Here is a 27,897-nt window from a genome sequence, read left to right on the forward strand (position 1 = left end):
AAAATATGGTAGATATTTGGAAATTGCATAAAACTTCCAAAAGAATTTTTAAAATCTTGGGATGTTATAAAATAAGATTGGGGCTCTGTCATTTATAAACCGATAACTGTAGGACTCACAGAATCAAAATATTTCTAATTCTTAACAACTGCTTAGGGGAGTAGTAAGCAGGCCTTGAGAATAATCCATGACTTAGTTTGACCTCATGCTTCTATCCCTGTTATACATTCACCTTCAGATCACGTGAGGTGCAGATTATCAATTTATTAATCCCACTTGCATTTCTAAGGACAAATATCGTGATCTTCTTGAGGGCCTAGACCATTTTTTTTTTTTTTTTGTCTTTATCTTCCCAACACACAACTCAGTGCGTGGTCTGTAGTTTGGTGCTTAGTTAAATGTTCGTGTCCAATAGATTTTTATTTTATCCTCGTGAAGATCTGCTAAAGTCCCTAGATCAAATTTCTTATATTTGATAGGGAAGTGTGTATAAAAGGTCATGGGCACAAATAATGTGTATCAGGTCTTTCTCTGCATTTTTAACTCTAGCTGATTAAAAAAAAACCCCTCAGTATCATTAATTCCTAGTAATCCTTTAAAAAAAATTTTTTAAAGATTTTATTTATTTATTTCAGAGAGAGAGAGAGAGAGAGCACAAGCATGGGTGAGGGGAGGAAGAGAGGAAGAAGTAGGTTTTCCTGCTGAGCAGGAAGCCTGATGTGAGGCTTGATCCCATGACCTTGGGATCAGGACCTGAGCTAAAGGCAGACACTTAACCAACTGAGCCACCCAGGCATCCCTGTAGTAATCCTTTTGATTGATATACTCCTTCATGTAAAATTTTCCAAGAGTGTCTCACCCAGAAACTTTGAAGAACATAATGAGGTCCCTTCAGTAAAGTCATTTATGCCAGCATGCTCATTGCTCAGCAAAGTCAAAGTTCATGGTGTGCCGTGTATTAGCATGGTGCCACTTATGTGACAGTGTTAGCTTACAGACTTAAATATGGGTTTTTGAGCATTATTTATAAAAGTGCGATGCTAGTTACAATGTCTTTATATTTCTCTTCATCTTTATACAAAGAATTTGTTACCAACTTGCTTGAAAATTCACCCTCAAAAGCAGTTAGGTGAGCTGCTTTTTTACACTATCATTTATTTATCTTATCAGGCCTACCCCAATTATTTACTGGATAAAAGAAGATGGAACACTGCCCATCAACCGGACATTTTATAGGAACTTCAAGAAAACTCTGCAGATCATTCAGGTTTCAGAAGCAGACTCTGGAAATTACCAGTGCATAGCTAAAAACGCCTTGGGAGCTATCCATCATACCATCACTGTCACAGTTAAAGGTATACAGTTGTTTCAAATGCATGGCTCTTGCCTTCATGAGAAGTCGTGAATCTTCAATTAAATATGCCTTTGATTATATTCTTCAAAAATAATAAGTGTAAATTTTTATCAACATTCTTGATGCTTGATCCCTTCTCATTACTATTTAGAGTGCATCTAAATTCAGGTTAAAATTCAATTCCTCAAATCTTTCTCATAGAAGAATTCCAATTAATAGCTGTAGAAAGAATGAGGGAAATCGAAAATCACTATTAAAATCCTGCAGTTATACCTGCTGCAGGTGAAAGCCAGTGATGAAAGATGGATGAAACTTTAAGGAAAAACAGGGTATCCCCTTAGCCTCAAAATATTTCTTTTCACACACACACTCCAAAAATTAATTATGGAAGCAGGTTTAACATAAGGCCCACAAATTCTTTACCATTCCTCTGGGAGGGAGATGGCGCTGAATTTCCCTACCCTTGAGTATGGCCAGGACTTAGTGACTCATTTCTAATGAACAGATTATGGAAAGCAGGTAAATAGCAACTTTGCAAAGGAGAAACCTGACAGATGTTACCTTAACCAAGTGTTCAAGGTTAGCGTAAGCAGTTATAAGTCATGTTGGTATCGTGTACTCCCTGAAATGATGCAGTAAGAAGGATCCATCACTCAAAACCTCAGTGTAATCATGAGATAACATCAGACAAACCCAAGTTGAAAGACGTTCTACAGAATGACCAATGGGCACTCTTTAAAAGTGTCAAGGTCATGAAAGGCAAGGAAAGATCACAAAATTGTCCAATTAGAAGAAATCAGAAAGGAGATGGGATAAGTAAACAGAGGTGGTATCCGGGACAGGGTCCTGGGACAGAAAGAAGGCATTGGATAAAGAAATGGGAAAATCCTAGTAGGATGTAGCTTAGCAAATGGTATTGAACCATTTCTAATAATTTCTTGTTTTGATAACTGTACCATCGCTATATAAGGTGACATTAGAGACAAAAGGACTCATGGGAATTCTCTATACTAATTTTGCAATTTCTCAAACATGCAAACTTTTTAAACTTGTTTCCTAGTTTTATAATTATGTGTATCCTGCAGGGCTCAGAATTTAAATTTGTGTTTCTTAGCCCTATCTGTTCCTGTAAACTGCTCTACAACCTTAGTGAAATCTGTTACCTTTTTAACATCTGATTAATTTAATGCAAAACAAGATAGTATTTGTATCAAAGGGGCCTAGAAATAATACATAGTGGTATTAATATTATTATTTAAACAATTCTTTTAAAAATCTGAAGTGTTCTTTGAGGCATCACTCATAAATGTATTCACTCCTAAAAAATGAAGCCAACAGATGTTTTGCAAAATACTTACCTTTATTATTAAAATAGTTCAATATCTTGAATTTTCTAAAAACACTTGTATGATTCAAATGTTTGTGGTTTTTTTCCTTTCTTTAATAAAGCGGCTCCATACTGGATCATGGCACCTCAAAATCTTGTGCTGTCCCCAGGAGAAGATGGGACATTGATCTGCAGAGCTAATGGCAATCCCAAACCCAGAATTAGCTGGTTATCGAATGGAGTCCCAATAGAAAGTAAGTTTCCTTGACGGGGCTCCGTCTATATTTTCAGAGCATAGCTACATTTTAGCAGGGGACAAATGGGTATGAAATAACTGGTAATGAGTGAGGAAGCCGTGTGTAAGTTAAAAATAGGCACCAGATAAACTTTGGATGTTTATTTTATTACCTCTAGGTATTCCTTAGGACTGAATAGTTGGTGTTCTGAACATGATGGTATGTGTTAATAGGATTTGGCCATGTTTCCCGTTTTTCACATGGGTCCCAGAAAGGATGACAGGGTCAGAAATAGACATTACTGGAGAGTTCAGATTATCTTCTCTGTTCAAAACATCAACAAGTGTGTTGTGGAAACCTCACAGGAGTTGGAGGAGACGCATGTTGGGGAGGCTAAGGGTAGAGCTAGTGGCTGTTGTTATTTAAAGAGGTTTCATCCCTTTCTCTCTTTTTTTTTTTTTTTTTAAGATTTTATTTATTTGACAGAGAGAGAGCACAGGCAGGGGGAGGAGCAGAGGGAGAGGGAGAAGTAGGCTCTCCTCTGAGCAGGGAGCCTGACGTGGATCAGGCTCTCCTCTGAGCCCAGGACCCTGGGATCATGACCTGAGCGAAGGCAGATGCTTCAGCGACGGAGCCACTCAGGCTCCCCAAGAGGTTCCAGCCCTAAGCACAGCAGAGTGATTCCCAAATTCTCAGGTCTTCAGGGGTCACCGCCGGGTTTAATGCCCAGAGAAGAACGCATCCTCTGATGATGCTGGTACGCAGGACCCTCAGTCCTTGATTAGTTATCCCTCCCCAGGTATCCCGAGATCACCTTGAGCCACCTCTTCCGCCACCATCCCCGGACCACTGTCCCTCTCAGCCAGTTTCTCTAGCCTGCCCCACACTGCCCAGAACAGTCCCCCAAAATGTGGCCACAGGCCTGTCCATTTATCTTCTAAATCACAGCAAAGACCAGTTTTACAAAACCTAGCTAAAGGCTTGAGGGTAGTAGTAGAACATTTGAGGATTAGGACAAAACAAAACAAGACAAAAGATATAGCCTGTCCTTGCTTCCAGACCAGATGCCAAGGGGACAGAGCCCCGCTAGCTCTGCTTTTGTCTTGGCCTCACCCACCGCCAGCTGCTGTTGGCAGGAGCATCTCTGCACATGTTCCCCTCCTTGGGATTCATACCTTCTCTTAGACAGACAGAGAAAGAGAGAGAAAATCAGCTTTTGTTTAAAACCCAGACCCAGGACCACCTCTAGCCAATAACCTAATAATTGGCCGAGATAGTGTCAACTCACAATAAAGACAACCGTCAGGCTTCTGAAGTAGAGCAGCTTCACTCCTTGTGGCCTCCAAGCCGGAATCAAAAAGGGGCTCTAATTTTCCATAACAGAAAGGTCCGTTAGGCTGACTTTGCTGAAATAGTCTTTACCTTAGGACGGGATCAGAGAACTGCTGGCAGGATTTAAGTGGCTCGGTCCATGGGTCTCACCCCCCACCCTCATCCCCCGGGGTCTAGACCAAGTTAGGGCTCCCAGTTCCGTGATTTTTATCAGGAATGTGTTTGTGTTGTGCTACACAATAGTTGTCAGATACTCTAGAACAGGCAGTCTGTGTTTACTGTAACAGGAAATATGTTTCTGGGAGAATACAGACCCTAAAGAGGCCCGCAATTGGGGCTTGGGTACTTCCACTCCCAGTTTTGACCACGATGGGGACCAGGAAGAAGCACAGAGAGGACTTTGTGGTTGTGCATTGGGAAGCTGTTGCTGTGAGAGGAAACTGAGAAAAGAGGAATATGGCCCAGACTGTAAAGAAGTTTTATGGTGCAATATCTGATTTTCCCAGGAACGCATACAGGATGGCAGTAAAGGGCAGAGCATGCTCAGCACTGCAGCAGCACATTTCACAGCTTGGAGGTTCTGTGCCCTTTATTGATTGATTGATTGATTGATTGATTGATTGATTTATGAGAGACACAGAGAGAGAGAGAGAGAGGGGGAGGGGGCAGGCTCCATGCAGGGAGCCCAACGTGGGACTCGACCCAGGGTCTCCAGGATCACACCCTGGGCTGAAGGCGGCGCTAAACTGCTGAGCCACCCGGGCTGCCCAGTTCTGTGCCCTTTAGAGAAGGTTAATGCACACCTGAGATCTGGCCTCAGGGGGAGAGATGGTAGGAGGGGCTGCCCATCTCGCCCCCCATTCCCCAGCCCCCACCTCTACCCCTCTACCCCGACTCTGCCCCAGAATGCAGTCAGAAGCAGGGGAAATTGAGATAGAGGGTCAGCAACACAAGAACATGCACAGGTTAGATAATGAAGCTGATCTTCCATCGTGACCCATTCGGCTCATGGTCCATCCAAACCCGGCAGGGCAGTGCCTGTCAGGGAGCCTTGTCGCTCTGGTAGTATTAAGGGCTTTGATATGGAGTCATAAACACTCCCCTTTAAATGAAATATCTGCAGGGAGGATCGACTGGGAAGGGCCTGCCTGCAGAGAGGGGAGGTGCAGGCCAGCGGTCCTGGATACAAGTTAGGGCCTCTCTCCTCTATCCCCAAATCATCTGATTAGGTCCCGAGCAGAAAGCATGACCATACTCTCCCAAACCAGGTTCTAAATTAGTTCGTTTCTTCCAGCCCAAAAGTATGCATCAGGGGTCCCCTGGAGGGACAGCAAGAAGCTGAGCAAAGGGTGGCTCAGAATGCTAGAGTGCCCACGCATCCCAGGGCCCTGGACCTCTGGCGTGCCCCCGAGCAAGGAGAGGAATGCCACGCAGCACGGCAGCAAAGCCAGGGCCCAGACCTGCCAGCCTGCCACGTGGTGTCGCGAGCAGGCGCCGCACGTTTATGCCAAGGTGACATGAAATGTCATGAATGGTGGCTTCCTCCACATCTGGTGGCTGGGCTGAAAGGTCATGGGTCATTGTGTGGGATCTCATTACTAACAAATGATGAACTTGAGGCACCTGGTGGGGACCCTCGTAGCTCTCTGCGCGGTGATACCGCAGGGCCACCCCACTCCACACCCCCGTGACCCCCAGCAGCTGATCCACCTACAGACTCTGCTGAGCCTTGACTAGCTAAGTTCAAAGGGAACCCTACCCGCCTCCACCTCGTTGACCCCCCCTGATCCAACAGGAGTAAATGAGGAAGACATATGTCAAAAAGTCGCTAGAAGTTGGAAGAGTTTTGTGCCTCTCCTCCTTTCCATCCTGTTGATAATTAGCCTGTGAATCTGGAGACCCCTAAACAGAATTACGGCTGAGGTTTGGGGGCCACTCTAGACACGGGATGGGCTTGTTTCTCATCTGCAGCTTGCCGAGCTGTGCACCCCACAGATGCGTCCAGCGGCGATGGAGCGGTGGGGACGGCGGAGAAGCAGGGTGGCCAGGGACGGCAAGGAGAGGGAGGGATTAAGCCAACGCTTTGGTAACAGAGTCCAGCATGACTCATTTGTGACAGCATCTCAGACCTGGAATCGACTGTCCTACAAAACTGGAAGAGTTAGCTCAAGTGTTTGGGGTCCAACCGCAGACTCTTCCAAAGCTCTGTTCCACGGTACCCCCCACCCCCGCCCCAAGACGTAGCCAGATGACTAAATTTTCCTTGAAGCAAAACACAGTGATTAAATATGGAACTTGCCTAAAATTACCAAAAAAATTTTTAAAATAACCTCTGGGAGTCGGGAAAAAGAACACAGCTGCAGAGACCTTTGACTTTACTCTGAGACCCGCAGTGTCTGGGAGGGTGTGGAAGTAGAACCAAGGACCAGGAAGAAAATGTGCAAGGCCAAGGCCATGGACACCGAATCCTGTCCCTATGCTAAGAGGTGACAGAGAGCCTAAAATTCTTAGGTCTTTTTTTTTTTTTTAATTTTTATTTATTTATTTATGAGAGAGAGAGAGAGAGAGAGAGAGGCAGAGGGAGAAGCAGGCTCCATGCACCGGGAGCCCGATGTGGGATTCGATCCCGGGTCTCCAGGATCACGCCCTGGGCCAAAGGCAGGCGCTAAACCGCTGCGCCACCCAGGGATCCCAAATTCTTTGATCTTTAATTAAGGTCCCCTATTGGAGTGGTGGTAGATGTCAGATTCTTCTACCTGCAGCGGATGTAAGATCGCACCATGGTTAGGTTGAAAGATACCTTTTTCCCTAAGGGATGAGGAGGGAAGGAACAAAGGGCCCGAGGATAGACAGATCTCCTGCTGCCACAATTACATATTTGGCTGACATCAGAGAGAGAGCTTGAAAGCCAGGAACACGTGATAAGCAGCCAGGAGGTTGGAGGCATTGTCTGGGATATCCCCAAGACTCACCAGGCCTCTCCCCTCTGCCCTTTCTCCAAAGTAAAGAGCTCCATTGGCATCCCTTTATGGGGGGTGGAATAAGTGGTGAAGGAAAATTCGTCTCTGCACCCAGAGATGTGTTCTACATCGTGGCCAAATGTTCAGATTTCTTTTTTTTTTTTTTTTAGATTTTATTTATTTATTCATGAGAGACACAGAAAAAGAGGCAGAGGGAGACGCAGGCTCTATGCAGGGAGCCTGATGTGGGACTCAATCCTGGGACCCCAGGATCACGCCCTGAGCTGAAGGCAGGCACTCCACCACTGAGCCACCCAGGCGTCCATCAGATTTCAAGGAGATGTTTATAAAGTAGCCTGCCTTGGAAAGTCAGAGCATTCATCTCATGTTAAACCTCCGGGTGCTGCAGTCTCTACCTTTCCTTTACAGCACACACACTTCCCAGTTAACCCATTGCACAAAGTTCTTTCTGGAATAAAAGTATTATCCCATAGATATAAACATGTTTTTTTTAAATTGATAGCCCTCTAGACATACAAGGTGGCACTAATTATTCTTATTATCTGAATGTTGGAAGCATTTCTCAGTTTGGCCAGCTGTGTCCGGACAGTTAGAATAGAAGAATGTATTGTTAGAAGGCTATCACCCCAGTTCTGAACCTTACCTTTGGAGCTTTTAATCGTTGGTGAGGACTCCACGCTCAGATTTCTTTCCCCGTTGTTCATTTATAGCAAACAGAGTTGCTTATTCCCAGCGGCAATCATTATTCCTTTGAATAACTGGGGTTTGGTGGCTGGACAGTTACTCCTACTCCGAAACCAGCACACAGAATCCAAGCGCTTCCAATAGCTCTACACCAGTGATTTTTTTTTTCTTTGTCCAATCCCAACTGAGCCTCCATATGTCACTGTGACAGTTCCTGGGTTTGTTTGTTTCTTTAGTTAAAGCGCATAGGGAAAATGTAGCCCAGGCCCCCATGGAGAGAAATTAGCTTATTCACCACACTTACCTGAAGGGTTTATTTTATTCCTAAACACCCTGCCAAAAGATAAATATTTGAAGACTGCTCCATTAAGCAGCAATAAGGCAGATTCAATCCAATGCCTTTCAGGTAAAGAATAACATCAAAAGGAATTGGTAGCAAGAAAAAAATGCAAGAGTGGGATATCTAAAAGCTTCTTAAAATGGTTTGTATTGTGATTCATGAGTCCCCACTGAGGGAAGATTGTTCTACTGGCTTCATTAGTGGAGCTGGTCATCCAGGTGGTGGATTTTTATTGTAGTTCAAAAATAAAGAACGCGTAACATAAAATTTACCATCTCGCTCATTTTTAAGTGTATGGTTCAGCAGGGTTACGTATATTCATATCAATGTTGAATAGATCTCTGGAACTTTCTCATCTTGTAAACCTGGTGCTCTATACCCATTAGACCTCATGTGGTGGTATAACTCTTAAGAGCTCTGTATACTCAAGGAACGTGAGGAGCCGTCCTCACACAGCTACAGAGATTCAGCCTGGCGTCCTCCCAGAGCATTGCATTCCTCGCCTCCACCACCTGGCATGTCTGCAGAGGTACCATCAGAATGCTGGGCGCCAAGAGTCCCCCAGAGTGGCCCAACACCGACCTGGGTTCAAAGCTACTGATAATAATTTGACAGAGAAGGAGATGCTAGAACCCCTGCTCTGTTCCATGAGCCTTGCTTGGATGGGCATCACCGAGAGTGAGTGAGTCAGAAAGGCCCCAGGGATACTAGACTTGGGGTCTGGGACAAGGAACGTGGGTGGCCCCGGGGTACACTGCAGTCTCAGGGTAACTGGCGGTTGGTCACACCTGTGCTCTGCTTCCAGGTCAGTATGGCATTTCTGTCCTCTGCTGTCATGTATTTTTTAAAATATTTTATTTATTTATTCATGAGAGACACAGAGAGAAAGGCAGAGACATAGGCAGAGGGAGATGCAGGAATCCGATGCAGGACTCTATCCCAGGACCCCGGGGTCACACCCTGAGCCATCCAGATGCACCCCCCTTCCCACTCCCCCCACCTGCTGTCATGAATTGAAGAAATCTGTATCCTATTAAAGGAATCAGAACTTGTATTTATCTTCCAGTTGGAAGAACGTTGTCTTAAAGCATTTTGTAATGTTTAGAGTCGTAAACAGCAGATAGGAGCTAAGAAGCCAACTCAAAGGATCCTATCACCGGACGAACTGACTGGAGTATCTAAGGTGATGTTATAAGGCAGCTATTATTGATTGCGATCGGAGTGTCGAGCCACCACACACAGAACTCTCAGTCGGCAGATGTAGGTGGTTTTAAGCCACTAATTCTGTAACTTGTTACTGCAGCCGCAGGAAGGGAATACAGCGCGAGTGAGGGGCAGCTCTGGATCCGTGCACCAAAACAAGGCTGAATGACTGGAGTTCGGTGTACTCGTATGAAAGTGAGCTAATACACTGCAGATGAACCAAATATTTGAGATTTGCAAGGGATCAAGGCATCTACATGCCGTGATAAATTCGCTTTCGATGTACAATCCTTTGCCTGTCATCAAAGACAAAAGTACCGCATTTTGGAATGGAAGCAAAGCCTTCTTAAGTGGGTCAAGTTGCAAGAGGAGATTTGGGAGAAAGGGTGCTGTTAAGCAGTGTTGATTTTGATCGGCGTGCTGAGGCAGACACCTCAGCCCTTGGAGTGCTCTTAAAGCACCGTAGGGTTACAGCCTGGGGTGTAGCACTCACAGATGGGAATGTATCTCCAGGAGCACAGCGCTTCCATGCACTGGTAGGCATGACCTGGACTGTTCTCGAATAGTATGTTACTCCCCCTGTTCCATTCCATTCCACTCTGGTGAGGAACAGTCCTGGCCCTGCCTTTTTTTTTTTTTTTTTAATAAATTCTTGAGAGATTTCGCTGAAAAATACATAATTTCACATGATTTGTTTCTGTCTCCACCTCAGGAATTTCTGACAGGGGAAAATAAATGTTTTCACATTCCATGATGGGCCCCATATATTTCTTTATGTTATTGATTTATCTGATTCATTCAACAAGAGGCTTGTTAAGGGCACAGGTTTGGCTGCACCAGAGGGTTTCTAGATTTTTGGCGTTTGCTGTCTCCTCTCGATAGTGAACTTTCCTCCTTGTGAAGAACCAGTTTCTTTGTGAGCAAGGCAATGCTTTCCCAAATCTGTATTCCTGTTTCACCTAACCTGTGCTTTTACCCCGCCACCCCAGATCTCACAAAAGAACATTCATTTTTACAGAAGCAATCCACGTAGGACCGAATGAGCATCGAGCATAACGTGCTGATAAGTGATAACTGAAGTCAGAGGAGGGAAAACTATGCTTTCTGCCTGGGTTCTCGGTTTCCTTCTAACTGCCTGCACCTCAATTAGCGTGTACTTTCATTCTACTTACTACAGTGTAGACCTCACACTTTACCTCTTTTAAGCAAAGAGAAATAAATATATGTTTTGTATTTTTACACCCAAACAGTTGCTCCTGATGACCCCAGCAGAAAAATAGATGGCGATACCATCATTTTTTCAAACGTTCAAGAAAGATCAAGTGCAGTGTATCAGTGCAATGCCTCTAACGAATATGGATATTTACTGGCAAATGCATTTGTAAATGTGCTAGGTAAGCTCTCCCCTTATTAAATAAAGACGTGGCAACTTCAATTAATTACTGCTGTTCTCAGCAAAAATACAGCGAGCATCTGCTATGTGCCATGCACAGAGGACTTGGAGCTGCAGGCATATATGAAGATGGGTGAGATACAAACCTCGCCCTAAAGGGTATGGTACTCTGGCCGTCATGTTCTTGCATAACGTAGTTTTATGGTGGCAAATTGTTCATTGTAGAAGTAATCAGAGTCAGACTCCACCCACAGATGGTTTTTTTTTTAATAAATAAATTTTTTATTGGTGTTCAACAGATGGTTAAGGGTAAGTGTCAAACCCTCAAAGGGAAAGACCATTAATCTGCTATTGGGAACTGGATGTTACTGCCATTCCATCTCTAGAAACCTCGAAGGTCAACAACAATTCCATGACTTTGATTTTTAAAAAAGAAATCATCAGTCATGATGTATGGCCTTTATCCTCGTCACAGATGTAGAGTTATTTATTCTTAATAATTTGCTTAGAAAACTGTGGTACTCTCAACATCTTCTGAAATGTTGGTGTTTTGGTCTTGGTTTTTGAATATAGTTGACACACGATGTTATACTAGTTTCAGGTGTACAAATTAGTGATCTGACAAGTGTGTACATTACGCCGTGCTCACAAGTGAAGCTGCCATCTGTCCTAGTGCAATGGTGATACAACACAATTGCAGTATCATTGATGCATTCCTTATGCTCTGCTTTCTACTCCCAGGACTTAGCCATTCCATAACTGGAGGCCTGTCTTTCCCGCTCCCTTTCAGCCATTTTGCTCAACTCCTTATCCTCCTCACCTCTGGCAGCCATCATTATGTATAGCCCTGATCCTGCTTTTGGCTTGTTTGTTTGTTTATTTATTTATTTAGATTCCACTTAAACTACTAACTCTGGGAAACGAACTAGGGGTGGTGGAAAGAGGGGAGGGCAGGGGGTGGGGGTGAATGTGTGACGGGCACTGAGGGGGGCACTTGACGGGATGAGCACTGGGTGTTATTCTGTATGTTGGTAAATTGAACACCAATAAAAATAAATTTATTATTAAAAAAAATAGATTCCACTTAAGGGCTAGGAGTGGGATCATATGGTTTTTGTCTTTCTCGGTCTAATTTCACTTATCATAACACTATCTAGGTTCATCCATGTTGTCTGAAATGGCACCGTCTCATCCTTTTTATGGCTGTGTAATATCCCATGCACACACTCGTGCGCATCCACACACACACATCATATTTTCCTTATTCATTTGTCTATTGACGACCTCTTAGGTTGCTTCCATCTCTTGGCTATTGTAAACAATGCTGCAGCAAACACAGGAGTGTATGTATCTCTTTGAGTTAGTGTTTTTGCTTTCCTTGGGTCAATTCCCAATAGTGGAGTTATGGGATCATACAATATTTCTATTTTTAATGTTCTGAGTCACCTCCAGATTGTTTTCCACAGTGGCTGCACTAGTTTACATTCCCACCAGCAGTGCACAAGGGTTCCTTTTTCTCTACATCCCTGCCAACACCTATTGTTTCTTATCTTCCTGATTTTAGCCATTCCAACAGGCATGAAGTAATATCTCATTGTGGTCTTGATTTACATTTCCCTGATGACGAGTGACATTGAGCATCTTTTCATGTGTCTGTTGGCCGTCTGTATGTCTTCTTTGGAAAAATCTTTATTCAGGTCCTCTGCATGAGATGGGTGATTTATGTGAACGTTCTTTTCCTCATACTGGACCAAACCACCAGAACATCAGATTTATTAAAATTTTATGTGAGAACTGTTTTCGTGGTGCCAGAGAATTGCATTTCAACTCTTTAAGTGTAGTAGGCTCCCTCTCAAATGAAATTAAAGTCAGGAAGCCAACCAGTACTTGGTATTTTTTCCCTCATATTTGAAATAGAGGTCAGTAAATCACATGCAGAGCTGAGCACACTTACAGTGTTGCTGGATGTTTAGGAGGCGGTTTTGATTTCTTGTTCTGTGTTTCGGTCATCCACACTCTGCTCCTTTCTGCCAGTTTGTGTGCTTGCCACCGACTCCTACCCACCCACCCCTATCATAACCCCAGGGTTAGGATGGACCAATCACTTAACAAAGAGGTACTCGGCCATTATTTTCATGCCAGATACTGACCTAGTTTCTGGGAAGAAAACAATAAAAGCCCCATTCCCTGCCTGCAAGGGACTCACAGTATATAGTAGGACATATAGATAAATAAGTCACTAAAATACTGGGCCTGAGAAAGATGTGGGATATGAAGCAGAAGGAGAAAACTTGTTGAGGGCTGACGGTGTCCTACCTGCTAGAGAATGTAAGGAGAGGGACATATTGGTTATGCTTTACTATGAACCTAAATGGCCTTCAAATACAGAAAAATACATGCTGAGCCTAAATGTTGATTTTATTTTAATATGTACTTTACCTTTCTAAACTTCTTAGCTGAGCCACCACGAATCCTTACATCTGCAAATACACTCTACCAAGTCATTGCAGACAGGCCGGCTTTGCTAGATTGTGCCTTCTTTGGGTCTCCTCTGCCTACCATCGAGTGGTGAGTAATGGCTCTATTCATTTTTAATATTTACATTTGCTAAAGCCTTCACATTTCTCTGTGTGTTAAGTTTTTATTTAGTCAGAGAGCCAACCGTATAGACTCCACCATACTATTAATACTAATTTCCTTCATAAATGTGTAGTAACTGCTTGCTCTGTGCTAAATACTCCTCCATGGGCAGTCTGTTCAGCAGCACCCTTTGTCCAGCACAGAGGTGTATGGACGTATATTTTTTAGAAATTTAAGGTTGCCGTATATTACAATGCTGTGGGCATCACTGGGACTTCACAAAGAATGGTGGCTGGGACATTCCTCGATCATAAAGTATCCTTCGGGGTCGAGGAGAGGTTCTAGAAGCTCAAAACCAGAATGTTTCCCCCCACGTTCATTGTTGGTAACTCTCCCACCTGAGCTTTCCAGCTTGGATCCAGCCAAGCTCGCTCATGTCCTTTCAATTTTTTTTTAATTTATTTATGATAGTCACACACAGAGAGAGAAAGAGAGAGAGGCAGAGACATAGGCAGAGGGAGAAGCAGGCTCCATGCACCGGGAGCCCGACATGGGATTCGATCCCGGGCCTCCAGGATCACGCCCTGGGCCAAAGGCAGGCGCCAAACCACTGCGCCACCCAGGAATCCCCTCATGTCCTTTCACTCTTCACATTAAACCATCCCTGGTTGAATGCCACTCCTGGTAGAGGTACTGGTTATCCCCTTTGCTTGCTTTCTTTAGCGTGAGCTAGGGGGCGCAAGGCAAGGATAGGCAGCAGCTTAGAGTGAAAGAAAACTAGAACATTCTGTTACTGATGGTCAGCCAGTCAGTCAGGGACCAAGCAGACACTAAGCTGGGCTCCCCCAACCAGCTTGAGAACGAAGCCAGGTGTAGGATTAAGCACGGTCTCCCCAGGTCTCCACCTTAGCCAGAGAGAGGAGAAACACCAAGCCTGGGCAGGTGGCATCCTAATCGAGGTCTCCAAGTTAACATTTAGCCTAGGTTGACTTTGAGTCACTGGTTTTATCTGTCCCCACTTGTATCTGACAGCAAGCAGGAAGCTGTATGAACACATACTTTACATACATGCTTTATCATTCTTCTTCCCTGGATATTTTCCTATGCGTATGAATAAAAAACTCTTTAGAATTCAAATCAAATATCTTCTCATCAAGATGGCTTTGGGACTATAGCCTGCAGATGAACTTACAGATATGTCCCAGGAGGAAGAAAAGGTAAAACAAAAAAAGATCCATCTTCATTTCTCCTGTTTTGTCACCTATGGGGAGATAGACTGGGTAATAACCAGTTATTGAGCTTCTAGAACCTCTGTAATAACCAGTGTGTATTAAATATGAATCTGATACAGAACGTTACTGTTCAAGTATTTCATATTGTCACCCTAATGCTTCAAGCACCATTTCTCATTAAATTTTCCAGTTTTAAACATCCTGCCTTACACTGACCCCACTGATTTACGTGCACGAAATTCCAAATGTCTTGTGCAGATTCCAAATGTCTCCATCTATACTATGACGTAGATCATCATGTGTTGACCTCACATGTGGCATTTTTTGAAATCAGTTTCAAATTATGATTTTTTTTATTCCCACGGTGATCATTTCTGCAATGAAGGTTCAAAGGAGCCAAAGGCAGTGCTCTTCATGAAGATATTTATGTTTTACATGAAAATGGGACTTTGGAAATTCCCGTGGCCCAAAAGGACAGTACAGGAACTTACACGTGTGTTGCAAGGAATAAATTAGGCGTGGCAAAGAACGAAGTTCACTTGGAAGTCAAAGGTAAGCCAGAGGTGATGACGTTTTTTTCCAAGTATGACGTGACTTTGAACAAATTCTTCAGCTTTGGCAATGGGTAACGATAGCTGATTTTTAGATGCCACGAGGATCATTAAACAGCCTGAGTATGCAGTGGTGCAAAGAGGGAGCACAGTGTCCTTCGAATGCAAAGTGAAACACGATCACACTTTGATCCCCACCATCACGTGGCTGAAGGACAACGGTGAGCTGCCCAATGACGGAAGGTATTTGAAGACCATTTCTTGCCTTTCTCTTCCCTGCCTCTTTGAGCTGCTGTGAACTAAAGGTTTACTGTGGAGTGACTTAGCGGGGATGTTTTCAAAGTTTCTGAGATCCGCTCTCTCCAAATAAAAAAGTGCATTTTCTCCCTGCTGCAAAATGTGCAGACCTAAAAAAAGGTATCGAGTTGTTGAAATCAGACCCTGAGAATGTCTGTCTATCTTTGTGTGTTGGTCTCCTGTGTAATTCAGGATGGGAGAAACCTTTCAGGGCTCGGATGCCTTCCATTGTTCGCTACCTTGTACAGTGAAGTCTCGACAGATGTTTTCGTTACCATTCTGCAAATGAGCAGAAATGCGATCACTTTAATCAGTAGAGTGCGCTTAAATCCTTGTCGGTATTTTAAAGGACACCAGCTTTTATTTGGATGGGGTATTTTCTTTTGATTTCTCTTAAAGCCAGTAGAAAGAGAAGGGAGAAGAAAAAACAGGTAAAGTATTTAAAAGAGCCTAAACGTGTTGTGGTCCTTGAGCTTGGAATGAAAGAAAAGTCATACCGATTTTCCATGTGAAGCCTCAATTTGAAGGAATTGATATGGAGCTGACCCACATGAATCTTAGCTGTCACGGAGGCCCCTGGTGGAAGAAATGCCGTGTGCTGGTGGAAATGCTCTGTGTGGCTTGCTTCCAAGTGTGCCTAAGCAGCGCCTGTTGCTGGACGGCTCCTTAAAAAAAAAAAAAAAAAAGTGGCTTTCTCTTCTATACCCTGGGTTTCCATCTAATTCTATAACTCCAGCTGGCCAGGCTTTTTTTTTATAAAAGATTTTATTTATTTATTTGAGAGAGAGAGAGTGAGTGAGAGAGCACAAGCAGGGGGAGGGGTAGCAGGAGAGGGAGAAGCAGGCTCTGGGCTGAGCAGGGAGCCCGATGTGGGGCTCCATCCTAGGACCCCGGAATCATGAGCTGAAAGCAGATGTTTAACCGACTGAGCCACGCAGGTGCCGCCCAGCTGGCTGGTTTTATTTGTGGAATCTGAGTTGGTAAAAATGAGAGAAGGAAGTAGGAAGAAATGCCCGTTGAGTTAAGGTGGCTAAAGCTTCAGCTTGGAAATTCCCTGAAAAGACAGTGAATGATTTATGCATCCTTGTTAAAATCATGCATGAATCCAATTTACATGGATTTTTGACCTACTGAGTAATTTCTCATGCCAGCCAGTAACCTCTAGAGAACTCTTGGTGGTGCTTGTTGGTCGAAGTCATCTTGTCTCCTCTGATAAAGTCAATACTATTCTTTGCACTTACTTACCCCTTGAGAGTTTATGCATGCGGGAAAAGTGGCACAAAATTTTCACAGTCAATAATAAATTTTTTAGGGGCACCTGGTGGCTCAGTGGTTGAGCGTCTACCTTCGGCTCAGGGTTTGATCGCGGGGTCCTAGGATAAAGTCCTGCATCGTGCTCCCTGCAGGGAGCCTGCTTCTCCCACTGCCTATGTCTCAAATAAATAAATAAATAAATAAATAAATAAATAATAAATAAATAAATAAATATTTTTTAAAAAATAATAATAAATAAAATATACACTAGGTTAGAAATGGAGCCGGCTGAGTGGCGTCCAAATGTTTCTTAGCAGCAGAAGCCCAGGAGAGCCTGCTAGTAAGGGTGACGCAGCTACCCCCACCTCACCTCTGCGTGCCCCTGGTCTTCAGGGAAGCCCCGAAAACTCCAGAGGCATGCTCGAAAGCCACTGGCCAGGTGACTTGACATCCATCCCTTCTAACCCAAGGTTCTGATCCATTCTAATAATTTTTCAGCTTTAATCATGATCAAAGTGATACATATTTTTTGGATTTTTGCTCTAAAGAGCTGCAAATGTTTGCCATCTCCCTCTTGTTTTCAAATTCAGTTTCTTTCATGCCAGCAAAGCAGCCATCCATCATGTGTGGCTGGATGTCCATTTCACCTGCTCTGAACCTGTTTTCTTCATAGATTCACTGTTGACAAGGACCATTTGGTGGTGGCTGATGTAAGGGACAACGACGGTGGCACCTACACATGTGTGGCCAACACAACTCTGGACAATGTTTCGGCCAGTGCTGTGCTGAGCGTCGTTGGTAAGATCTAGAACTCACACTGCACAGTGTTGCTAGGCCACCCTTGCTAGGTCGAAAGGAAAAGTGTCCGTAGTATATGTCTGCTTGTTAGAGCTTTACAATTTTGTAGGTGAGTTAAATACCTACATTTGTCTTCTTTGAAAGATGCCTTTGAGGCAGTAATTTCAGTATAAATATACTACGGTAGCAGCACTGGAATACAATGATGCTTGTGCATGTTAGTGATATATTTATAAGGAAATCAGGAGGAATCACATACTTTTATTTAAAATTGAAGGATCTCCCCCTCTACCCACCTGCTAAATTGTTACTGCATGTTTCTCAGTGCCATCTCCCACAGCTAAGCTTAGTTTTAGAATCTTAATCACGGTCAATGTCTTCTTGTGCTATCTTAGATCTTTCCATTACTAATTTTGATTAAAATCCTTTGTATTAATGTCCTTTCTAGCTCCTACTCCAACTCCAGCTCCTATTTACGGTAAACTAATGAGTCTTCTTTCTCTGTGTTCTGTTGAACGAGTTCACATTTGCAAAAATAATAATAATTGTTCTCTCTCTTTTTTTTTTGCTCTCTTTTTTCTACCATATCATTGTGATTTTTAAGGACGAGAGCTCTATCCAATGTTCTGTTCTGTTGCCCATTTACTACTACATGTCGTTTCTTCATTATAGCTCTGGAATGTTTCACTGGGTGTGTTACCACTGTGCCTAAATGTTTCATGTATTATTATAAAGTCATTTAATTTAATAAAGGTCCCTCTTTGGTATAATTTCCCCGTAAAATAGCCTAGTGCTTTATCAAACGCTGTCCCCCACAGTTTGTAGAACAAAAAAGGATGATCTCAAATATCATCCCACAAATTAGGTTTTTATTTCAGTCTATTAAATGTCGTTCTGGAAGCATACACGTTTGGAGATTCCATTTTCAAGAAATTCATGTGGGAAACAATAGATGTTTAAAACATTTGACCTTGGTCTTAGAGAAAAAAAACTCATCATGTTAAAAAACATAAGTCACTAAAGAAGGATCAAAAGGAGGCGTTTCCAGGTTGAGTGATTTTTCTAGGTCTGGGAAATAAATCAGAAATTATTTCCAGAATTCTCATGTTTATATGAGCCTATAAACATGTAAATAATTTTATGGCATAAACTCACCTGGATTTTACATAGTATCATTAGTTATGCCATAGAACAACTGCCCTTGGTAGACATTTACTATTTCTTTACTGATAGGAGAGAAGTGCCCCTATTTTTATATGGCCCCTGGTTCCCCCAGAGCCACAATCACTCCCAAGAGCAAGGTCAGAAAAAAGCCCAGAGGGAAACGTTAACTCTCTGGATCTCCGACGTACCATTAGAAGAGGCAGACATCCTTCTGGGACACTTTCGTCCGAACAGGTGTCTGTATCCTAGTGTCCTCCAAGGGTAAACACACCGTGTCCCCATGTGTCCCCCTGACTATGATACTGGGCATCTGCATGAGGTATGCATGCTGAGGGCCTTCTTATAGAGCATCAATCCTATAATTCCCCTAAAAATGGAAATATCCTCTAGGAGCTCCAAAATCTGTAATTTCACACATTTCAGAAAGAACATTGATGTCTTCGTAAGCAGCACATTATATTTGCCTGTATTGATCATTTAGCATTTGCCATTCTCTGTTTCCCATTCATTAAAAATTAAGCTTCAATATTATTTTTTCTGTCTGTGCTCCTTCCTGTCTATGAGAAGACACATTGAGAGTGCTGGTGAACCACGTGTGCCCATCTCACTGGTTTTGGTCACAGACGATTTGGTTTCATTTGAAAAAGGAACAAGCAGAACTCATTAATGGGCTGTCATGGGTGTGCTTGTGTGTTCCCAGCAACCTCAGTGGCTCCCATTTCATTTCAGATGCATGCTCATTGACCATTAAGTGTGCTGTGTCTTTAAGATGCACCCCCTGTGAAAAGTATCACGAGTGAAGGAGAACCCCAGAAGAATGGATGGTTAACGGTGGTGTATGTGTTTGGCCTACAGATGTCCCAAATCCTCCGTTTGATTTAGAATTGACGGATCAACTCGACAAAAGTGTTCAGTTGTCGTGGACTCCAGGCGATGACAACAACAGCCCTATTACAAGTATGTGTTAGCCTTGTCTTTGTCACTGATAAATTTCACGACCATTTCCGGAGCACTTTATCACGTGCAGCTGAAATGCCTACAGAGATATTTGCTGGCATTCTCTGCTTCATTACTAATAGAGCAAAACCATTGACCTATATGCAGCTCTCCTCTCTTCAGAGCCTGAGGTATTCCTGGTGACAGCCTCTGGGATGGGGTGCCACTTAGTTGAAGAGCTTAATGAAATTAGACTCTAGGGGTGCTTAGAAGTTTTAAAACTGAAAAGGTACTTGAGAGAGTATCACAAACCTGGAATATATTATGACCTTCAGGCATATGCTGCAGGAAAGTTAAATTCCTTTCTGATGCATACCTTGGATTACTCTGAAGGGACATGCATGCTGATGTATTGCACCCGCTGGTAAAGCAGAGTATTTCCAATGAAATTCAACAGAAGCCTCCTCTCCATCTTGTGATATTAGTGGTGTTCCTTTCTCAACTGAGTTTTCAGTCCTTGATCAGAACCCTCATTCATTTGTGCTGAGTCTTCCAGTTAATTCAACACAATAGCCAGATTTGGCTGGTTTGGATGCATGGAGACTCTTTGTACCTATATTAAAAGGATACCATTAGATTCCAGAGCATTTCTACTCTTTCATTTATTCAGTCATTCATTCATTTATTGAGTGCCTATTACGTACCAGACATTTTTCTGAAATAAAACAGTCAAAAATCTCTGCTCCTATGGAGCTTATATTTTAGCTGAGGAAACAAATAAAATAAAATGAATAATAATATATTATGCTGTTGTATATAATATCATGTATATGTGTATAATATGTAAAATGCAATACACTGTATTTGTGCATATATGTATAGAACACACACACACACACACACACACACAGAACTCAGATCTCCCTCAGAAGAGAACCCACCAAAAGGAGTGTTGATGGCAGGCTCCTTCAGCTGCACTTCCCCCAGGGATCTGCTGCAGTGCGCCCATGAGGCCACGCTCTCCCTGTAGCAACTAAAGGGTGGAATGTGAACTGGGCAGGTCTTGTAGGCCATAGGAAGGGTTGGAAGTCATTGGAGGGATTTAGGTAGAGGAGTGACTAAAAGATCGTTCTGGCTATTCTATTGAAAATGGTCTAGTGGTACAGTCGGTTGAACATTGGACTCTTGGTTTCAGCTCAGACCATGATCTCAGGGTCATGAGATCAAGCCCCATGTTGGGCTCCACACTCAGTGCAGAGTCTGCTTGAGATTCTCTCTCCATTTCCCTCTGTCCCTCCCACTCATGTGCTAGCTCTCTCTCTCTCTCTCTCTCTCTCTCTCTCTCTCTCTCTCTCTCAAATATATAAGTAAATCTTTTTTTTAAAAAAAGTGAAAATGGTCTATAGAAGAACAAGAGGGGAAGCAGGGAGACAGGGAGACCAGGTAGGACCACAGCTGTCTATGAAATACACCCAGAGAACCTCAGCAAACTTACAAGGATGCCTTGAGATATGCTTTAAGTTTTTGATTTTTAAATTTTGATGTTAAAAAATGCAGTCACATCTGTCTGACACCACATGAAATATGAGCTTCAGGTGGTTTATAGTTCCCATGTGATATTTCAGTACCATATTGTGATGATGCCCTGTCCCCAAAGCCTTTGCTGTGGCAAAAAGCAAGTACCCCATGAAAATGAGTGAGTAACAGGGAATGAGGAAGGTGATATCTAATCTCTTCACAAGGCTTGAAGAGCTATGCAATGCCGAGTAGGTTTTAAGTCATGAAGATGTGAATATTTATTGAGTTGTATGGACCTAACTACTTACATGGAAATGTTAGATATTTCTTTTGGCTGAAGGAAACCATGAAGAAAATTACTGAGACACTACATGTACCATGAGCTGAGGAAATCTGGGGTATTCGTGCATTGGGGAGGTCATGCAGTGATTCACACGAGAGAGAATGGTGGCTTGGAATAGAGCTGAGAGGGACGGAGGTGTGGAGAGTGGTCAGATTTTGCATGTTTTCAAGGTACAGCCAACAAAACATTGGAGAGTATGAAAGAAGTTGGGGATACAAGATGAGTTTCAAGGTTTTGAGCTGGGGAGGAAGATCGGGATCACTCTTGGCCATAACTGGTCTGCCGTGCTGTGCTAGAAAAGCAGGGGGATGTGTCGAGTCAGTGAAGTTCGAGTTCAAGTGTGCAGTTCAAGGGAGAGGCAGGGGCTGCCGATATAAATGTGCAAGTCACCAGTTTATGAGACTGGAGGTCACCAGTCCGTGAAAGCAAACTTGAGGAGGGCGCATGGGTGGCTCAGTCAGTTAAGTGTCTGTTTTTGGCTTGGGTCGTGATTTCAGGGTCCTGGGATCAAGCCCTGTGTCAGGCTCCCTCCCTGTTCAGTGGGGAGCCTGCTTCACCCTCTCTCTCTGTGCATTCTCTCTCTCTCAATCTCTCTCGCTCTAGCTCTCTCTCAAGTAAATTAATAAAATCTTTTTAAAAATAAGGCAGACTCGGGCTACTTAGCTTCAGAGCTCTGCAACACAGAGCATTTCTACTTCATCTTTGTATCTGTGACTCATATGATGGTACATGGCACATTAGTAGGCAACTCATATATAGCTAAATACCCATTTTTTTTCAGCAGGGTAAAACATGTACATGCCACAAAGTTTTAGTAGATGCAGAAGAGTATGCACTGAAAAGCAGGTCTTCCTCCCACCTCTAATTCCCACTTCCCCCATGACAACCGGTGTTATTAGTGTGTATACCCTGGGAGGTAGTCTGTGTATATTCAAGCATTCACGTGCGTGTGTATGTTACAGTACATCTTTGTGCTCTTACCCAAGTGTTCCACACTGTTCTATACCCTACTTGATTGTACTTAACAATGTATTTCAGAAATCATTCCATTTCAGTGGCATATGGAGAAGCCCTCCTCAGCTTTTACAGCTGCAGAATATTCTACCATGTGGCCATACCATAATTTAGCTGATCAGTGTCCTGGTGATGAACGGTTAGGTTGTTTGCAGTTAGCTTGGTTCAGCTGCAAACAATGCTGTAATGCGGACTTTTTTCATGTGCCCTTGAGCATATGCATGAGCACATTTATTCAAAATAAAATTGTTTGTTTAAACAAACAAAAAACAATGTCTTTATTAAAATCCCATTTTATCCACTTTATGGAAAAATATATATTATATATCCTTATTTAAGAGACATTATTGTGTATCCATCAAAGGGTATCTGAGCTGAATATTGTGAGATGTTCTAAATTGTCCTCTATAGAAGTTGTGCCGATTTATACTTCCCCGAAAGTAGGAGAATGCTTGTTTCCCTGAGTAAAAGTCAACAAAGTACGTTACACTTTTTGATTGCTGTCCATCTGTTGGGTGGAGAGTGGTATCTCACATTTATTTTAATTTTTCCTAAGGCTATAGAGACCCCTTCTGCACAGTTTTAAGTAACTAAACTCAGCACGCTAGAGAAAGAATACCAAATATTATTGGGCATGCTTAAGTATTGAGGATAATGATAGAAGTCTTAAATCAAGATATTCCTATGGAATTTTTCTTGAAAGTGAAATAATTCATGTTGGGCTACTCTTGTTAGAGTGTGCTGTTCATTATCCCAGCAGCCTACCCTCAGGTGGCTGACGTCACTGTCTTGGGTTCTGTGTGTGTGTATGTCACGGCCAGAATTCATCATCGAATATGAAGATGCAATGCACGAAGCAGGGCTATGGCACCACCAAACCGAGGTTTCTGGAATGCAGACCACAGCCCAGCTGAAGCTGTCGCCTTATGTGAACTACTCCTTCAGAGTGATGGCCGTCAACAATCTTGGGAGGAGCTTGCCCAGCGAGGCTTCTGAACAGTATTTGACTAAAGCTGCAGGTAAAACGGGGCTTCTGTGACAGGAAATAAAACAGAAAGGTTTTCCACTGGTTAAAAAAAAGACCAAAGCTTACACACATGTGGCTGCTTAACTTCCAGAACCTGATACCAATCCCACGGCTGTGGAAGGACTAGGATCAGAGCCTGATAATTTGGTGATTACCTGGAAGGTGAGCTCAGCATGAAGCCTTCAACTTTCCTCAGTGTATCTCAGAGGGAAAAAAAAAAGAAAAAAGATGTTTTAAAAATATGTTGGTGTTGGGGGTGCCTGAGTGGCTCGGTCAGTGAAGTGTCTGACTCTTGATTTCGGCTCAGGTCATGGTTTCCAGATTGTGAATTCGAGCCCCGCCTCGAGGGCTGCTTGAGATTCTCTCTCTCCCTCTCCCTGAGCTACCCCTTCCCTGCGCTTGCACACAGTCTCTCCGCACACTCTCTTTTTAAACAAACAAGAAACAATGTCTTTATTAAAATCCCATTTTATCCACTTTGTGGAAAAATATATATTATATATCCTTATTTAAGAGACATTATTATGTAGCAGTTAAAAGCTTGATTTTTGGAGCCAGAATGAATGGGTGCAGATCCCAGTTTTGCCACTTACTGTGTGACTTTAAACCAGTTGCTTAACATCACCATTATGTATCTGTATGATGGGAACTAGTAATAGAACTAACCTCACACGATGAAAGGAGTTAATAAATCTAAGGCCCCTAGGACAGTGCCTAACACATCCATGTGCTCAATGAATGCTAGCTGGTATTATCATCATCTTAGAGAACCATCTAGAAGATATGTACCAAGTTGTTCCAAGTAGTCAACTTCTTCTGTTTCTTGTTTTCTAACTCTGTCTCTCTGTCTCTCTCTCTTTTTTCTGATTTATCTGTATTTTCTGTACTTGGAAAATTACCGTATATTCATTTGTGTGATTTTAAAACTTATTTTAATAGATCTGTGCATGCACACTTATATGCATACCTACTTATACATACTTATATACTTACAGACATGTAAAGCAGGATAGACTGACAAGCCAACTTTCTTTTTTTTTTTTTTAAGATTTTATTTTTAAGTAATCTCTCTACCCACCATGGGGCTCGAACCCACAACCCTGAGATCAAGAGTTACATGCTCCCTTGCTTGTCTGCCAGGCATCCTGACAAGCCAACTGTCTTTTTTAATAAGGAAATAAGCTGTTTATAAGTTTCTGGCTCTAAGTAAACTAGATAATGATGTAACTGAAATGCTTTAAGTCGCCCACCCTTGACCATGGACGCAGAGCTGGAGAGCCTTATGTGGTAATTACTACTTCAAGATAGAAATTAGTAACCTTTGAAATGTTGATCCCAAACAAACTTTGAATATCATCACAAATGAAAAAAAAAAAAAGATAAAATGTCCCTGAAGGACATTGTTAATAGTTCACATTTTAGTATTTCAGTACTCACTTTCTGTAAGTCTGGGAATTGAATTTGGTGTTCTGGGAAAAGGGTGCTCAGCCTATATGCTTTAGAAGCTCTGATTATTTGGCTTTTCTTACAGCCCTTGAATGGTTTTGAATCTAATGGACCAGGCCTTCAGTACAAAGTGAGCTGGCGCCAGAAAGATGGTGATGACGAATGGACGTCTGTGGTGGTGGCGAATGTATCCAAATATATTGTCTCGGGCACACCCACCTTTGTCCCATACCTGATAAAAGTGCAGGCCCTGAATGACGTGGGGTTTGCTCCAGAGCCAGCGGTGGTCATGGGTCATTCTGGAGAAGACCGTAAGTGTTTGATGCTGTCTCATTGATACTTTTGTTTATACCAGCAAAAACGACTTACCAAGCCAAGGCCATTTCCCGAAGCTGCTTAGCTTGGGAGGGACAGAGGTGGCAATTATTTTGCTCAACATTGCTGAATGTAAACAGCCTGCAATGTAAAAAATAGATTCAGAATGCTAAGGGCTGTTGCTTTTTAAAAAGAGACATTATTACTCTCACCAAGTCAAGTGAACAGATACCAAAAAATCCACTCTCAATCCTTGATAATCCATAGAATAAAGGCTGGGTCCTACTTCTAGCCAAAATTGTTAGTGGCATTTTTGCATGAAATTCAAAATAACATTGATACTTCTGCCCCCTTTCCTGTTTTTCCCCAGTCCCGATGGTGGCTCCCGGAAACGTGCGTGTGAACGTGGTGAACAGTACCTTAGCTGAGGTACACTGGGACCCCGTACCTCTGAAAAGTATCCGAGGACACCTACAAGGCTACCGGGCAAGTGAAAGGAGAAAAAAAAAATTTTTTTTTTTTTTAGTTCTTTCCTTAGGAGCAGATGCACTTCTCTTGGTCAGAGGCCTGGAGAGTTCATCTGGTTTCTCACTTCAGACAGGCCATAGCTAAAGATTCCCAGCTAGGACAGAAGCAAAACCTCACTGCATCCAAAGTGAAAAAAAAAAAATAATAATAAAAATAAAAATAAAGGGCATCCCGGGTGGCTTAGCGGTTTAGCCCTACCTTCAGCCCAGGGCGTGATCCTGGAGACCTGGGATCAAGTCCCACATCAGGCTCCCCGCATGGAGTCTGCTTCTCTCTCTCTCTCTCTCTCTCTCTCTGTCTCTAATAAATAAATAAAACCTTAAAAAAAATCTTAAAAAAAAAAAGACAAAATAAAACAAACCTGTTTTCTCCGTTTTTCCCTCAGGTGATCTAAAATTCTTCCAACTAAAAAATGAACAGGCACAAAATGCAGAAAACTAGTGTTTAAGGAGCTAAAATACAACCGAATGCACCTAGCTTTAGAGCAATGCTGACCATGTCTGTTAAACACACAGATTGTCCTGAAAATAATGTAGGCACTTTTAAAAAATGATTTTATCTTTTTACTCATGAGAGAAACAGAGACAGAGGCAGAGGGAGAAGCAGGCTCCCTCCCCTGCAGGGAGCCCGATGTGGGACTCGATCCTGGGACCCTGGGATCACGACCTGAGTCAAAGGCGGACAACTCAACCGCTGAGCCACCCAGGTGCCCTTGTAGGCACTTTCTAAAACATCATTCAGATTATACTTCAGAATCATTTAGTACCAAAAGGGTCATTATTCTGACCATTGTTTATCTGTGTTCTTGGAGAGCACAGAAAGCCTGAGGCATAGAGACTTGTGATTGGATGGACCAAGCACTGGTTTTGCACCCATGAAGAAAGTCACAGCTGTGAGTCATTAGCACTGACCCCTAGAGGTCAGGTTTTGCACTGCATAATATTCCGTTTTGGGGGTTTTTTCTCTAACGTTTCCAGATGCTGTGTATATATTGACTACTCTTGAAAATGCCTTTAAAGTTCTAAGAATTTTTTTTTAAGTTCTAAGAATTTAAGAGGACTTAAGAAACAGCAATTCTGGGTTTCTAGCCAAAGTTAATCAACCCTTCACTTCTCCCTCTTTCCAAAACCTGTGCCTGCCGTTTAATATGAAAAAAAAAAGATATTTTTAATGAAGCAATGCAGTTTGGTTTAGTGAGAAAGCCCTAGACTTGGGGTGGAGGTTGCATTGTGGCCTTTGATGGCCTAGTGGCTGGGGTCAAGCCAATCTGCGGTCAGGGGTTCATCTGTGCTAGAGGAATAATAATAAAAGCTTTACCACGACTTATAGGATTGAATTAAATGATATATTGCTCATGATGTTGTATTAGCTCTGGAAAAGTATGTAAATACTGGGCAGTAATTTTTATTTTTAGGATGTTCTATACAAGTAAGACACTTCAATCGTCCTGTCATCTTCCATTCCCTTATGTTCCAGAGAGATCTATATGGGAGTCATGCTGTTCCATTTATTTCGCTCACGCTCCCCAACCCAATAGTATTCTATAGCCCAGCTGCATCACCTATTCTCAATTCAATTTCTCTCCTTGTGTCTGGGCTTCTACTGTCTTGCCTCATGATTAATGTTTCTCAGTTTTGCCAGAAATCTTCTTCTAAAACACACCAAGAAAATGTTCTAGGACACAAGTATCAAACTTGAATTTTGTGAGCAAGAGGAATCTTGTTTGCTCCCTGTTGTAGGTCCCTGACTTTTGTTCTTTGTCTTTCAGATTTACTACTGGAAGGCACAGGGTTCATCGAAGAGAAACAGACGCCACATTGAGAAAAAGATCCTCACTTTCCAGGGCAACAAGACTCACGGCATGTTGCCTGGGCTGGAGCCCTACAGCCACTACACACTGAACGTCCGAGTGGTCAACGGGAAAGGGGAGGGCCCGGCCAGCCCCGACAGAGTCTTTAACACTCCAGAAGGAGGTATGGGGGTGACGTGTCTCTGAGATCCTAGAACATATGGTGCATCCTGAGACGCTTTGCATGACAGAAGG

At 42.8% G+C, this 27,897-nt stretch overlaps 1 protein-coding gene across 19 annotated transcripts in view; it reads left to right on the forward strand.

Moving 5' to 3' along the window:
* NRCAM (neuronal cell adhesion molecule) overlaps positions 1-27,897 on the forward strand; it is a 280,017-nt gene that overhangs the window by 220,567 nt on the left and 31,553 nt on the right. For 12 of the 19 annotated variants that reach the window (XM_041723226.1, XM_041723232.1, XM_041723228.1 and 9 more), the window contains 14 exons: positions 1,171-1,355; positions 2,804-2,935; positions 10,708-10,851; positions 13,307-13,418; positions 15,048-15,214; positions 15,309-15,456; positions 17,438-17,562; positions 18,011-18,040; positions 19,582-19,683; positions 23,359-23,556; positions 23,656-23,726; positions 25,096-25,321; positions 25,696-25,811; positions 27,622-27,826. In XM_041723226.1, the coding sequence (XP_041579160.1) occupies positions 1,171-1,355; positions 2,804-2,935; positions 10,708-10,851; positions 13,307-13,418; positions 15,048-15,214; positions 15,309-15,456; positions 17,438-17,562; positions 18,011-18,040; positions 19,582-19,683; positions 23,359-23,556; positions 23,656-23,726; positions 25,096-25,321; positions 25,696-25,811; positions 27,622-27,826 (1,961 nt within the window). The remainder of the gene's footprint in view (positions 1-1,170; positions 1,356-2,803; positions 2,936-10,707; positions 10,852-13,306; positions 13,419-15,047; positions 15,215-15,308; positions 15,457-17,437; positions 17,563-18,010; positions 18,041-19,581; positions 19,684-23,358; positions 23,557-23,655; positions 23,727-25,095; positions 25,322-25,695; positions 25,812-27,621; positions 27,827-27,897) is intronic. The other 7 variants (XM_041723231.1, XM_041723238.1, XM_041723239.1 and 4 more) reach the window with 1 other exon arrangement.

Source organism: Vulpes lagopus, chromosome 11, assembly GCF_018345385.1.
Source record: "Vulpes lagopus strain Blue_001 chromosome 11, ASM1834538v1, whole genome shotgun sequence".
Taxonomy (NCBI): Eukaryota; Metazoa; Chordata; class Mammalia; order Carnivora; family Canidae; genus Vulpes; species Vulpes lagopus.